General features: G+C 42.8%; 1 protein-coding gene across 8 annotated transcripts in view; it reads right to left on the reverse strand.

Moving 5' to 3' along the window:
* LOC113030021 (glutamate receptor 3) overlaps positions 1 to 15,076 on the reverse strand; it is a 77,550-nt gene that overhangs the window by 33,427 nt on the left and 29,047 nt on the right. For all 8 annotated transcript variants that reach the window (XR_013911881.1, XM_026181055.2, XM_026181050.2 and 5 more), the window contains exon 4: positions 6,239 to 6,426. Coding sequence is in view for 7 of the 8 variants with exons in the window: in XM_026181055.2 (XP_026036840.2) it covers positions 6,239 to 6,426 (188 nt within the window). In the remaining variant the exon portion in view is untranslated. The remainder of the gene's footprint in view (positions 1 to 6,238; positions 6,427 to 15,076) is intronic.

The raw sequence follows: 15,076 nt of genomic DNA on the forward strand, positions 1-15,076 counted from the left end.
GGAAAAAGAAAATGAAGGCACAGATAGCTCGCTTGTTGTGGTTATTTGAAGGGCATTACAGTTCAAGTTGGGACATCACACACTTTTCATGCCGCTCTTTCATATTTGTATTTGTCGCTCAAGTTGAAGGTTCATAAAGTAGACCTCAATGATAAAGTAAGAAAGGCCAGTAAAAGAAAGAGGAGAAAGGATAATACACTAAAGGTGCTTTGTCCTTGTGTGTAATATAGACACACACACACACACACACACACACACACACACACACACACACACACACACACACACACACACACACACACACACACACACCTATGTCTTAGCTTGTCTCTGTGTTAGACAAGCTCTCCTGTAATGTCTTTAAATAGCTCGTCTTTGGATTTTGGCTACATTTTGTTCTCTTCTCTGTTTAGATGACCTCACTCTGCTTCAATAATGTTAAAGTCCAGGATCTCCATTGTGTGTTTTCTATCCAGGTATGCTTTCACTGCGCAGACAGTGTGTTTATGATCACTGTCATTCTGAAAAATCAAGCTGTTGCCAAGATGTCCAACCCCACTGGCTGAAATGAGCCTGCACTGTGTATCACAAATGGTTGCAGATACTCACTGTTGTACCTCTCTTCCGACCTCCTGAGGACTAACTGACAACAATCTGAACCAGAAATATAGAACTTCATCTCTCCATCAGACCTGTTGCTTCTGATTTTAAGTTCTTGTGTAATTTGGCACAACTCGGCTTTTCTCCTTGTTTCCCTTCCTTGAAAGCCTGTCTTCCACTGAGACCATTTCTGCAGAGGCTTTTGTGAAAAGTAGATCGATCAACTGAAAGCCCAGATGCATCTCTGACTTTTTTTCCCTGTTTCTCAAGGATATGACTTTTAGATACTGTAGATAAGCCTGCCACTTATCCATTTTCCTCACTGCATATCATTCTGAAAGATGTTTTTCGTTTTGGGAATTGCCTCTCTGATGCAAAAATGCAATTTTATGTCTGTTAGACTGTTTTATCTTTGGCTCTTTTGCAGTGTCACCTAAAGAAACAGGGACAAATTATATGTTTTTGCAACAGGCTGTTAGTTACAAAGTGCCTAAAGAAACTACAATTTAAAATGGGTTCTTTGGTGTCTGCTATCTGTAGACACAACACCAGTTCATCCCTTGAATTAGGTGCTATTTATACTTGAATGAATTCAGCGGTCAGTGGTAAGGGACAAAGAAAATCCTCTGAAAGTGGTCATGTACAAGACTGGACTGAAAATGGCTAAAAAAAAGCAGCCAATACCCAAAGAAAAACTTTTCAAGATCTTCAGCAAGCCTGGAGAACTATTTCTTAAGAGCACTTTAAAAAAATTATAAGAAAGTCTGGCTCCTTGTAAACAAAATATAGAGAAGCAATGTTTGGTTTGAGACTTTTGCACAGCCCTATTTATATACATATAGATATAAAAAGATATAAAATCTCTGAGACAAGCTGTCTTACCAAGCACTGATGCACAGGCTGTGAGCCGCAACCAGCAACCTGCTGACTGTTGCCTCACACTTACAGACTGAGTGGGGGACGAGTGTTTGCTGTTTCTCGGTTGGGATGTCAGGAACTCGTGTCTGCTGCATCAGCGTTTTCTGTCAAATAACTTTTAAATACTTATTGGCGCAGGACAGCTTTCTTTTAAATTTCAGTGTATTTTTGTCAGCGACTGAAATACAATTTATTATATTCCTAAAACTGCTCTTTATGTTTTGTATTTCAGTTGCCATATTTTCAGGTTTATTTCTTTTTATTTCTTGTGCTTGCATTTTTATCCCGACTGTGTATTTTACTGTGTATAATATTAGTTTGTTGTAATGCACTGTAATTATTTCCTGAGTTAGCATAGCCCGAGGTCATCTTATCACTCTTAAAGCTGCTTTTTATTATAAATCCAATAACAGCAGTCTAGACATTTTGCCATAATGTTCCCTCCATATGTGTCTCGCTCACTTTTCACAGACTCCTTTAAATTAAACATACGCATTGTACGTTCATTGTAAATAATAGTGCACTGACTGTATCTCACAATCAGGCAATCTGTGCATCTTTTCAGTGTCTTTACCTTCCAATTAAAAAGGGCTTTGAGGCAACTGCTGTTGTTTTTTGGTGCTATAGAATTGAATTGAACTGAACTGAGTCTTTAAAGGATAAAGCAGACATACAAAACACATTTCCTATATCTGAAGTATTAGTAAAACCAGTGCTTTGCAGTACTTTCATTTCTTCGTTCTTACGGGTGTACTTGCTAACCATCCTGGCATAATACTGCTCCCAACTGACTCCACAGCCTGGCCAAAATCAGCACTGGTTGACTTGAAAATATTCCCTCTAATTACATTTTTTCCCCCCAAGAACCTTGTATTCAAAGGTGTGTGGAGCGTGGAAGTGTGGAAAGAGGCCCCCTGTGATCAAGGTGTGGTAAAATTGTCCTACCATTAGGTTATAGATACACCTACAGTTACATTTTTAGAGATGTACAGGGGCCCTCACATATACTAATGTGCCACAAACAGGACTTTAATATCACCAACCATTCCCATTTTATTACGGTGTATCCATATAAATGGTCCACCCTGTACATTGTTTGACATAGGCTTGTCAGTATCAGTCACACTGTTATGATTTTTGCCTATGCTATCTGACATGTCCTGCCCCACCATTAGCTGGTCAGGATTTTAGCTATAAATATCAATACCTTTAACAGCAATTCCCAACAAAGCAACAGCCAAAACTGCAATTTCCCTGATTATATAATAATGACCCTATATATAGCATAATCTCATTTAACCTCCTAGGACCTGGCGCCCACATATGTGGACATCACATTTTGGGATGTCTAGACCAAAATAATACATTTTGCTCTACAAGGGCCTGATATCCAGTTACAAGGACATTATATTGATACTGTTCTATGGAAATTTAAAACAAATGTCCTCCTATGTGGATCTCATTTCTCTCAGAAACAAAAATTCAGGTAAAAAAAACACAAAAAAAAACGTGCCCAAATATCAAAGAGAAATTAAAAATGCATGCCATTGAAGAGTTCAGGTCTTAGGAAGTTAAATAAAGCATGCTTCATTCTCCTACTCACAGGGTGTGGAATTCCAGTGCACCTCTGGGTGTTCAGCACTTCTCCCATTTCCCTCCACAGCACCAGACAGGGAGAGTCACACTACATGGCTCAATTCCCACAAGCTCTCTGCCTTTCCAGTCTTTTTATCTCTCCCTCTGACTCTTCCTCTGTCTGTCAGCTGTGCAGGAGGCATCACCAGGCTGGAGGTGATGGGTCCTCTCTTAGAGCGATAACAAATCCACTGTGCTTCTATTATTGATGAGAAGCCTTAGAGGTGTTTATCGCTCCGTCTTTACTTTACTGAAGAGATGAGCAAACTGATACTTTTACAGGTGGTGAGAGAGCCAGCAGAAGACCAAAACTCCCACAGCACATTTATCAACAAATAAAGCCTAGAAGAACTGAAACTGCCTCCTTGACTACAGCATCTACCGAACAGCAGATGTTTGCAAATAAAATGTATTAATGATGAGTTTTATAATATCCTGACAGAAGGCATCAAAAGATTTGAATCATAATTCTTCTGATTACTGCCTCGCAGATTAAAAACTAAATCATGTCCACAACGATTGTTTCCTGATGCATGAGTGATCGCAGTTGTGTTTGCTCACTCCTGCCTTTGTGAAAGATCTTCCCTCAGGCTAGGAGGGTAGGCTATTTATAGTAGGCTCATTGTTGTTGCTGTTATGGGACAGTGTGTCCTACTTACACTGGGAGCTGATATTACATTAAAGCAAGTGTTGATGTCACAGCTCGTATAAGGAATCATTCTCAAGAGACACGGGCCTGCCTTGCCACTCTTATGCATCTGGAGAGATACGTGTCTGACAGATGCTGCCGACAAGGCAACGATTCACATTAAGCCACCGCAGAAGAGAGGTTATGATTGGATCGGTCAGATCTGACACAGAGTGACCACCTTTGTATGACTGCATACGTTGAATCTAATACGGAAGCAATTTGAGAACACTTGAAGAAACCCTGGATCTAAATTTGAAGGGCAGGGAAAAGCAAACTTCTCTTGATTAATGAAAATGTTCAGCACTGTCACTAAAAATAATCCCCCGCATCAGAGGAAATGAAGACAGATCTGCAGTGAAGGTCAGAGTAAAACTCATAAGGCCTGCAATAATGAGGATCATTATGTAGAGGGCAGAAGCCTTTATACACAAATATCTCAGCGAAGAACAGAAGGCTAAGATGTGCCCAGGATTAATGGTTTAAATGCACACAGCACGCACGCACACGCAGACTACACTTGTGGGCTTAATGTCTTTTGTAACTCTGCTGTGCAGCTGTGTGCAGCGTCTGGAAAAAAACAAAACAACTTTCTGCTGTCAAATTGGTCACTGTTAATCCTTGTGTCTAAAACAGCAGCGTTTGCCAGTAAACACAAAAACGAGCCATGTGACGGTTCAAAAACAGGCTCACATGATCAGATTCTTACATTTAGTAAGAATTTAAGTTTAGACAATCAAAACTACTTGATGACTGCATGATTAGCAAAAAAATCTGCTTCATGGTCAAAGAAACTGTATGCAGGTAAATGATGGGACATGAACACATGTGCTCTGTATGCCTGAATCTTTCCAAGCCTGTTTTCCTGCAGTGAACAGCTCCGTCTGGAGTGAGGAGCCCGTTTGAGTACGGTGGAAATTATCTGCATTTACACCACACAAGGCAGGATGCATCCATTTTTCCAATACATTTACATTTTTCCAATCTTCTGTTTTCCAAATCCATTTTCATCTGGTAAATCAACAGTTTCTGAAAGCCTGTTTTGTCCCAATAATCAAGCTGCATTCAGAGTCTCTTTAAACCACCTTTCTTCACCATTCCAATGCCAGGTTTGAACTACAACGGATCATCTTAAACATGTTTACATGCCTAAATAAGTTACTGCCATATGATTGGCTGATTCTCTCCAGCTATCATAGGGCGAGAGGTAGGATGTACCCTGGAAGGTCGCCAGTTTGTCGCAGGGCTAACACAGAGGGACAGGCAGTTTTGTTTATATAACTCCAAATTACAACAGCAGTCACCTCAAAGCACTTCATAGTGTAAAGTAAAGACACTACAATAATACAGCGAAAACCCAACAACGAGACAACTCGCTATGACCAAGCACTTGGTGAGGAAAGAAAATCTTCAAAACAATAGTGCAAATTAATGCCAAACACTACTGTAGCTACATCTTCCTTTTGAATACAGTCTATGGGGCAAACTCATCTAATTTTGGCACACCTCATAAACAGACTACAGTGTCTCACTTGAAAGGAAAAAGCTTTAAAAGTAATAAGTGTGCAGTGCAGTCGACAGCTACTCAGTGTTAGCATTACCTTCAGTCTGAGCCTGTGGAGATAACATCAGCAATACTCTACTATTTAGCTTCACGTACCTCAAGAAGGCGTACGCTTAAAAAATCATTTGCAAAATCTAATGTACTCACATGTGCACCAAACTAATCCCCCAAATGAACACTAATGATCTTCTGAGTAGATAGGAAAATTCTCAGTTAACACTCATTTAATACGTTTCTGACAATGAAATATTCTCTATGGTGCAGTCAGAGAGAGCAGCACACATTAGCAAACACTGAACCTGAATCAAGATTCGTGTGGGAAAACTGTAGCCGATGATCACCTAGGAAACAAGGATGAGAGAACTGTTTAATTCCTCCACGTGAATTAAGCCCAAGTGACCTCAAACAACGTGCATACACACACACGTGCGTGCACAGACACACACACAAAACAACAAATAACAAGCCTTAATTTAATGTACCGCCTTGCCTGTTTTAAAATCAGTTCTAAATGAGAGTGTCAAGATCTGAGGCGATCTTCACACGTGCCAAGTGTTTAGGGTAATAATGAAAAAGGAATGAAAAGTGGGGAGTGGACCAAGCTAGGAGAAATGGCGTATTTTACTGGCAGTGTAGCATGAAGTGGCGCTTGCAGCAAAAAGTGGGAAATAGCATGTTTCCTCTTTTAGAAACAATGGAACAAGCCGAATCATGAGGCTGGGGGAAGAGTATATTTCTGAGGCAATCTTAGATTTACTTCCTGATATTCGAGGAAAAGAGATTTGTTTATTTTTTTTAAGCAAGGCTGAATTAGCACTTTGCAAACTGAATACCTGCTCCAGTATCAAGTTGATCCTGTCCACCTCACAGTCGATGAGGAAGCGTTTCTCCTGCCGGCGGTCCATCTCCTCGATGATGCGCCTGTACTCTGTGGGGTCCACAATGTTCCCCACCGAGCGAGCTGTCACCTGCCAGTTATTGGCTACAGCAGACTCCATGATGGCTTGGAGGATTGCAAACCCTGGGGGAACAGAGGGGAGAGAGCTCCATCACACAACTGTCTTTTTGGATTTCAGAGCACACAAGAAGGAAAACGTGCTCAGAATCCCAAACTCCCTGTGCGCTGAAAAAAACAAAAACAAGGATATTGTGGCTTCCAGCAATGGTTTGTAACCATTTATTGTCATACAGAATGTAAACTATTAATTGATAATGCATTGTCAACATGTTTAAACAGTACCAATCATCTTGTAGGCACCGCTTGCAGGGAGGAAAATAAACGTGAGAGAAAATAGCGTGAAGTAAGTAAACAAAGAGGCGCGCTTCAGAGTAAAAACTGAGCTGTACTGGGGCGGCAGTCAAACAGTCTCCTGATACTGAAATATGAACAGCTGCTCGAGTGGATGGCTAGAAGAAGATCTAGGGGAGGGGGGGGGGGGGGGGGGTTGTTTGATTTGCCTTTTTTTTACCAGTCTAAATTCTGACAAACGCTCAACACATTTCGCGTAAAGGTAGTAAGAAAAGCTAAAATTTGAGCCGAAATTAGAGATGCTTGGGAGCTCTTTCTTTACACTGCATATGAATTAAACAGACATGCTCCTGTAATTAGGCCTTTCCGGAACGTGCAGGTACAAGATTAATGAGTCTCTTCAGAATTAATATCAGGAACGGCTGCCAAATGTTTAAAAGGATCGTAAAAGAAATATTTGACAGACAAAGCAGATTCAAGAGGCTCCACAAAGAATCCCCACAACCGATTAGCTTAAAGCTGCAGCTCTTATAACAAAGATAGATGCATTATAGAGCATAATTAACCATTAACTGGGAAATGACTGAGCTGTCCCACGCTGCCTTAGCAGTTTGTCATGGGAGGTCATCATTGCTATCTCTTCCTTGGTAGACTGAGGAGTTTAAAGTTGCAGAAAGGACAAACGATATGGAAGAGAAATGTCTGTGTTTCTGCGTATTATAATTCACCCATGAAAGTTGCAATGCAACAGTTTTATATTTTATATTTCTTTAAAAAAAAATCAGGGGTCGCAACAATAAGATATGAAACATGTACCTTAGCAGATGCAGTGAAATAGACTTCCCAAAGGATCCAGAAAGCACAATTGGCAGAGCTTACTGCACCCCGGGATGAATCAGTAGCTGAGGCACATGAAAGAAAGACGCTGAGCTAAGAGTAAGTTGGCTGAGCGGTGACACATTAAAAGCATAGACTGTATATAAAAGAAAGCCACATTGTTATAATGGTGTGTGGTGGTTTACTAAGGAGATTAAGGACTGGTGGTCAGCAGTCATGACAGGGTGCAAAGGGAGTTTCTAAATCAGCTGAAAAAAACATCAGTGAGTGAGTGACATGGAAATAGAGCATACAGCTGTGTGTTAGCTTCAGAAACACCATGTTTTAGCCAGTTTTTGTGAGTAGAGGGTACAAATCTTAAACCTGAAACACTGTAGTGAAACAGTACACCTTGTTTATAAGATCCCTACTACTAAGCTATGGTGTGGTATTAGTAAATCTGGATTAATAATTGAGGAGATTGAAAGAAAGTATAGGTAATACAAGCTTATTTTGGTTACAGTGGTGCAAGATCTTTTTAAACAGGCTTGTTTGGATGATTGAGGCGAGGTTAAATAAAGTGAGTCATTGCTGCATGCTGCCTTTTTGAACGGATCAATTTGTTGCCAAGCAATCTGAGAGCCCATCAACACATTTGCAGGACGGTTGCAGCAGCTGATTTTTCAGAGCTTCCAGTGCAGCCGAGTCCAGGCCAAAACTTCCTGTTTCATCTGCCATTCATCAGTCACTGTTTACAAAATACAGATACATATTTAAACGAGAAGCACTCCAACAGCGCAAACCTCCGCCAGGGCAGCTCACTCTTTGGGCAGTATTTACTTTTAAGATAATACTACTGGATCTATTCATTTTGTTTTTCTATGTTCTTTTAAGTGTATTTAAAATCTACTCAATCTATTGACCTTAAAAGAAAGATCAGAGGACAAATTTTAAATAATATTTTAAATCTTTATAGCGATATGCTGACATGTTTTTTTTTTGTCAATTTTTGACCATTAAAGTTGATCTTGAAGACCTTATGGGCGAATGTAAGCATATTTTAGCTGTTAACGTCACCCGTGATCTACACTCTAATAATATAATTATTCAAAAATGATCAGGTGATGGTTTTAAAACTGCATTTCCACAAATAATGCCCCTGTTTTGCTCTTCACATGAGCTGTTTCCCCGCATGTAACCTAAGCCTGCTCAAGCATGACTTGTCAACACATGAACTCCAAACGCAAACCAGGAAGCTTCCTGTAACAAAATCTTGGCCCTTGCCTACACACTAGCTATCCAGTGACGGTTCATCTCTGTAACAGCAGAACACAAACTGGCTTTGTTTAGATATTTATATAATTCAAAGTTGAAATATTCTTTCTAAATCACTCAAGAATCTCACTCAGTATATTTAAAATATTTTATACATCTTTTGCTGTAGGTAGGAAGACAGGTGACCTTTGAAAAGCCCAAGCTGAAAGATTATGAATAAAGTAAAGATTTGCATCTCTTCATTCTTTAAAGAACAGTACACAGGACATGTCAAAAATGCATTATGGCAGAAGCTTATTACATACTGTACTGAGTCACAACTAATGGGCAGGGAAAAAAGTGCTGTTTAAGTCAGAGCAGGAACACTTCAGCTGACTGGACTAAATGCATCACATGCTGTTGCCCTTTTCTTTCACAGAAGGGATGAAACTGTTGATTCTAGGAAATGATAGATATTATTACGGGTGCTGAATAAGCTGGTGTGAAATGTGTTTATGTAAATACAAGTGAGTTTCACAGCTTCTCTGCAGGAAGCAGGAATTACAAAAGCTAAATGAAAACTGGTTTTACTCTGTATCCACATCAAGGGACACGCAGCCTAAAAACCACAGTGCATTCAACATCAGGGATACTCGAACTGTTATATCACCTGTGTGCGTGTTTAAACATGTCAGCGCTCTTTAACACTTTAGGTAATTTGTGGTTGGGCTACATGTTCATTTGTAGAGCTACAGGGATCGTAAGATAGTTTACCATGGAGGTTCTTTGAATATTAAACATGGACTTTTAATATTAAAGATTCTTGAATAATTCACTTGTTTTTGCCATTACACCTGAATTTTTAAAGCCAGCACCATGGAGAAATATCATTTGCTTGAAGCTACTTAAATTTGACCTTCACAGCCCAGAAAGATGAATGTGTGACGTTGGTACTAGAAGTCTGTTTTCACATTTATTGTTTATCCAGTGAAGCAAAGTTTCTCAGTCCACCCCCTAATCTGAGTTTAAAAGATTAAGATGCAAATATGACTCTTTAAAGTCAAACTATAGTTTCCAAATTAGTCTGTGAGGTGATTATGATCCAAGAAGAAGAAAAAACGTTTTTCTGCACACTGCAATCTCAACAGGATGTCTCTTTGAAAACTGCAAAAACTCCAGATGCAGACAAATCCCAGCTACTCTATGCAGACACTGTAGGGGTTGGTAAAAACTTGTTTTCTTGTACAGCAGCTCAAATTAACAAATGACAGGGAGTCCCACCATAGTTCTTCTTTTCAGGAGTAACAGCTGAGCCGTTCTCACTGCCAAAATGCTTTTGAGTTTCACTGAAATGTACAAGCTTTTCAAATACCTTCCTCTTTGATAATGATGACCTTTTTTCATGATTTCAAATATACAGTATATTATGTTTCCACAGCTGAAGAAATATACCAGTGTATTGTTTTTTAAGCACTAAAAGGCATCAAAGTTAGTTTACTTAGCATCTGAGACAATAGGCAATATTCTGGGGCTTACTGTGGAACCAGATGCGTGCTGGTCACTGTTTATGATGACAGTGATGTTCTCCATGTGGGCCGTTTGTCAATCAGAACTGCTCAAACACAACATGTCAGTAGTAAGGAGACCACGAGTGGCAGTCATTTGAATTTGCATATAGATTTTATATTTCCATGCAGCGATCTGTCTTTTTTTCTTTTTTTTTTGCCTGTCCCGTTTGACTCTTTTGCCATCAGAATTGTTGTCTAAAGGCAAAGAAAGATGCCCAACGGATTTACTTTACCAAATTGACCATCCCAGCCTTGCCGTAATGGTCCATTTGATTCACCTTTTATTGTTTATTTTATTTTCACTTACTGAATACGGGACAGACTTGACTGGGGGAAAGAAGGGGAGAAAGAAAGAGGGAACGAGAAACAGCTGAGAAGAGGGACGGGGGAGAAGGGCAAAAAACAAAAACCAACAGAATGAGCAGAAAAAAAAAAGAAATAAAAAATGCATATATCGATCACCTGGATCACCTGCTGAGAAAGAAAAAAGAAAACAAGCAGAAGAGAACAAGAGTAATAGAATAAACAGCATCACAATGATATATGGGAATATGACAGTAAATACTAAATATTAAACATTATTGTGCAGCACATAAGATCAACAGAACACAGTGTGCTTTGAGGTAGGAGCCAAAAAGGGTGTAGTTTGTGGGTGTGATCACCCGTGTGTACACCTGTGAGCATGGACGCGCTTGTTTTTTGTTTTTTAAAAGGTTCCTTCATGTAATAATCTGCTAGAGGGTGTGGGGGGGCCACAGCCCCGTCCTCCAGGGCATGAAGCAGGTATGGAGGAGATCAAAACTCCAGACATCCAGAGGCCCCCAGAACACAAGAGACCAAGGAAGACCAACAGAGGGGCAGCCGCGCCACTGTCCCAGAAAGAGCTGAGGAGAGTCCCAGATGAGGGCTCACCCAGCAGCCGCGGAGCAGAAGCCAGGGGGAGTTGCAGTGACGCGCCCGTGAGCTCTGCCGGCAGCCAGCCGCGCCTGAGTGAAAGAGCCCCAGGCCGAGAGGCTGGGGGCACCCCACCTCCGAAGTGGCCCGAGCGAGCCCCAGGCTCCAGGCCCCGATAAGCGGCCGCCAAGGAGTGAGCCGGTGTGTACCCGGACGCCCACCCCCGGACACAAAGAACCACCAACGCACCGATGTCTGAGGGAGTCCGCCACTGGCAGGGGAAGTGGTGGTAGGGGGAGATAGGCCTCCATACCTTGGAGGGCCTGAGATGTCCCCAGAGAGGTGGCGCCTGACACCCAACCTGACATATAGACACAGAAATACAGGCACACACAGATACAAACATCCATTCCCACCCTCATGCTCTCATATGCACTTACTCCACACTCAACCAACGTGGAGACAGACATAAAGAGACGCTGTACACACGATCACACTCCCCAAGCGTACTCTACAAACCGGGTCTAGGTGCCCTTGCCCCTGGAGGGGGGAACTGCACCCAGACCCAGGTGGTGTTACCCTTTTCCCTACGGTGGGGGGAGGCAGACCGCCCCGACTCTGCAGCAGCAGGAAGGCCCCACACTCCAGACCGCAGTCGGACGGCCAACTCCTCCTAGCCCCCCCGCTCCAGCAGGTCGCAGAGAATGGGGGTGAGAGAAGACTCCAAACCTCCCTCCACCCGCTCATTGTAGTGTTGATGCATGTGTGTTCTAAGGTGCAATTAAAACCCAGGAGGGCATGGAGCTACCTGCCAGAGAGCAGCAGGTAAGCGCATGGTCCCTCCTGCTGGCCCTCAATGTCTACGTGTATTTAAAATTGAGAGGTGGGCAACGATGCCAGGGGTGGGGTGTACACCCTGATGGTACTTTGGACTCCGTGTATCGTGCCCACCCCCAAGATCCTATATGTATGTGTAATGAGAGTGTGAGTAATGTGAATGTCTAAGTTGTGGGATAAAATTGAGGCAGAGGCAGCCAGAAGGCGACAGAGGGGGGGGGGGGGGGGTAGCCTCCTCTGCACCCTGGTGACATACCCCTACTCCAAGGTCCTGCATGTGTGGGTGGTTGTGGTGGAGCGGGAAGAGGGAGGCAGCTGGAGATGGGGAGGGAAGGAAGGGAGGGGCAAGTGACCCTTCCCTGGGGCCAGCTCCCCCGCTGACCCCAGTAGGCACCCCCATACTCCGCGACCCGCCAGGGAAAGGGGGCCCAGGCCCATCCAGACCGGGGCCCAGCGCAGCAGCGCCTCCCGGCCCCACAGAGCCCGGGACAGTCCTCCCAACCCCACCACAGAGAAAACTGCACCCACCCCACCATCCACTCATCTTCCAGACTACATAAGACAATAAACACCCAGGCTGAGATCTTCCTCCACCTCTCCTGTATCTCCCCCTCCTGCAGAGGGAGCTCCTGAAGAGAGGAAAGCTCCTGCAAGATGTGACAATCTCCCCCACCAGTTGAAGAGCCCCCCAGGTGGCTCGATGCACCGGCGGCACCCCGCTCCAGGGCTGGGCCCCCATGCACCCACCCGCCCACAACCCCGGCAACACACCAACCAGGACCCAAGCCCCCGAGGCCCGGTCCGGGTCCCAGCCCAGAGACGGAGCACCCCCAGAACCTCACGCCCATCCCGGACCCACCCAGGGGCAGCCAGGCTACCAGGTCAGTAACCCACGTCCGTCAGCACAGACCCTCCCCTAGCCCCGCTGCACGCAGCCGCGAGGAAACAGTCACCGGAGAGCCAACAGAGCCCCTAACCGGACATGACCGCTACCCCGGGTTGAGCCCCCCAAGGAAGATGCCTCCGGGGAACCCCCCGACGCCCTAAGCCTGTCCCTACCCCCACACCAATCACAACAGTGAAGGCGGGACCAGACTATGACCCCCCACCCCCACTAGGTGATGGAGCTGATCAAAGGAGCCCAGAGCAATTGATCTGATGTGGTGGCAGAGGCTGTATCAAGACTAATGTAATCTAATAGATAATTTCTATATTGGTTAGAATTAAGATTATTTTTATTTTTCCAGTTCATGAGGACTGTTTTCTTGGCAATGCATAGGGCAGTGAAAACCATATGGGCGATATTCTTTTCTGAAGTGACATTATCTAAGCTGCCCAACAAACACACTAAGGGGGAAGTTGGAATGTTACATTTCAGACACTTCGATAAGTCTTCACATATCTCGCGCCAAAACTTCTGAACTGGTGGACAGAACCAAAGAGCGTGGATATAATTGTCCGGTGAATTGGTTTGGCAGTGTGAGCAGTTGTTGGTAGACGTAAAGCCCATCTTGAACATCCGATGACCTGTATAGTGCACTCTATGTAGTATTTTGTATTGAATTAATTGAAGACTGGGATTTCTAATTAGATTAAAGGTTTTTAAGCAAATCTGAGACCAGAAGTTTAGGTCTAAGTTAACTGATAAATCCGCTTCCCATTTTGCAATAGGAAGTGATATTGATTCATCTGTTTTAGAAAGCATTCTGTATATTTTGGATAGTAATTTGGGGGTTTAAGAGTAAGAAATTGAACCACACTTGGTGGTGTTTGTAGTTCAACTTGACCCGGTTTAAATTTCTTTTTTACTATGGATTTAATTTGTTGATATTCTAAAAATCTTTTCTTGTTGATCCCATATTGTGTAACTAGTCCGTCAAATGAAATAAATTCTGTTCCTTCTAGTATATGTTCTAAATATTTGATTCCTTTATCACTCCAATCTGAAAAGTTTATCATATTATTGTTTTGTAATATGTCAGGGTTGTTCCAGATAGGTGTACGTTTGCATGGGATTAATGAAGACGCCGTCAATTTTAGAAACTCCCACCATGCTGTCAGAGAAGAGCTGATGTTGATGCTTTTAAAGCATTCATGTCATTGGATGTTTGAGCTGATAAATGGTAGGTCTGAGATCTCTAGATTATTGCAAAGTGCTTGTTCTACATCTAGCCAAGGTTCATCTAAGAGGGTATGTTTTAGCCATCCTGAGATAAACCGAAGCCTGTTGGCTAAGAAGTAGTGCTGAAAGTTAGGCAGTTCTAGTCCTCCTTTATCCTTGGTCTTTTGTAGTGTTTTTAAGCTTATACGTGGGGGTTTATTTTTCCAAAGGAATTTGGACATACATGAATCTAGAGATCTGAACCAATCTTACATAAAAGATTGGTCCAATGCAGCGATCTGTCTACAGAGATTCATGCCTGTGTACAAAGTACAAAGGAAATGTGAGCGATGAACGAAGAGTAACTGTAAATAATAATGCAGCAATTAACATGCCATTAAATCTCCAAACTCATAAACGTACAAGAATATTTTCTTACTAAAGAGAGGTAGAGAGGTTTCAAAAGGTTTGTAAAGTGGAGAATTGAATTTTTGGGTCCACTAACACCATTTATAGATTTATCTTTAGCAAATAATCCAGAATACAGATTTGACACCGCCTTTCTAAGGCAGCACTCACTTGTAATGTATAATTTAATCAGAAGTATTGTTGCTTGCATTTCCAACAACAATAACTAGTGGTCCTTATCTGGATCTACCACAGGTTCTTCAGCTTTCTGTTGGGAACATGTAAACTCATGTAAACTCATGTTCCCAACAGGCCTCCGAAATATTCAGAGCACAGCGACTGGGCTGACACGTTCGCCCTCGCCCTCCCTTCCCCTGCTGGTGACCTTCACAGTGAAGTGCACAGCAGACAGCACTCAGACCAGGTATGGCCTTTAAAGACAAGTGGCTCTCGCTGGGTGCCATCACGTTAGCCACTCTGGCTTCTAAAGAGGCCACCGCGACGTGTGCTCACATGTCTGACGCCGGGCGAGGTTAAGGAATTC

Source organism: Astatotilapia calliptera, chromosome 10 (assembly GCF_964374335.1).
Source record: "Astatotilapia calliptera chromosome 10, fAstCal68.1, whole genome shotgun sequence".
Classification (NCBI taxonomy): Eukaryota; Metazoa; Chordata; class Actinopteri; order Cichliformes; family Cichlidae; genus Astatotilapia; species Astatotilapia calliptera.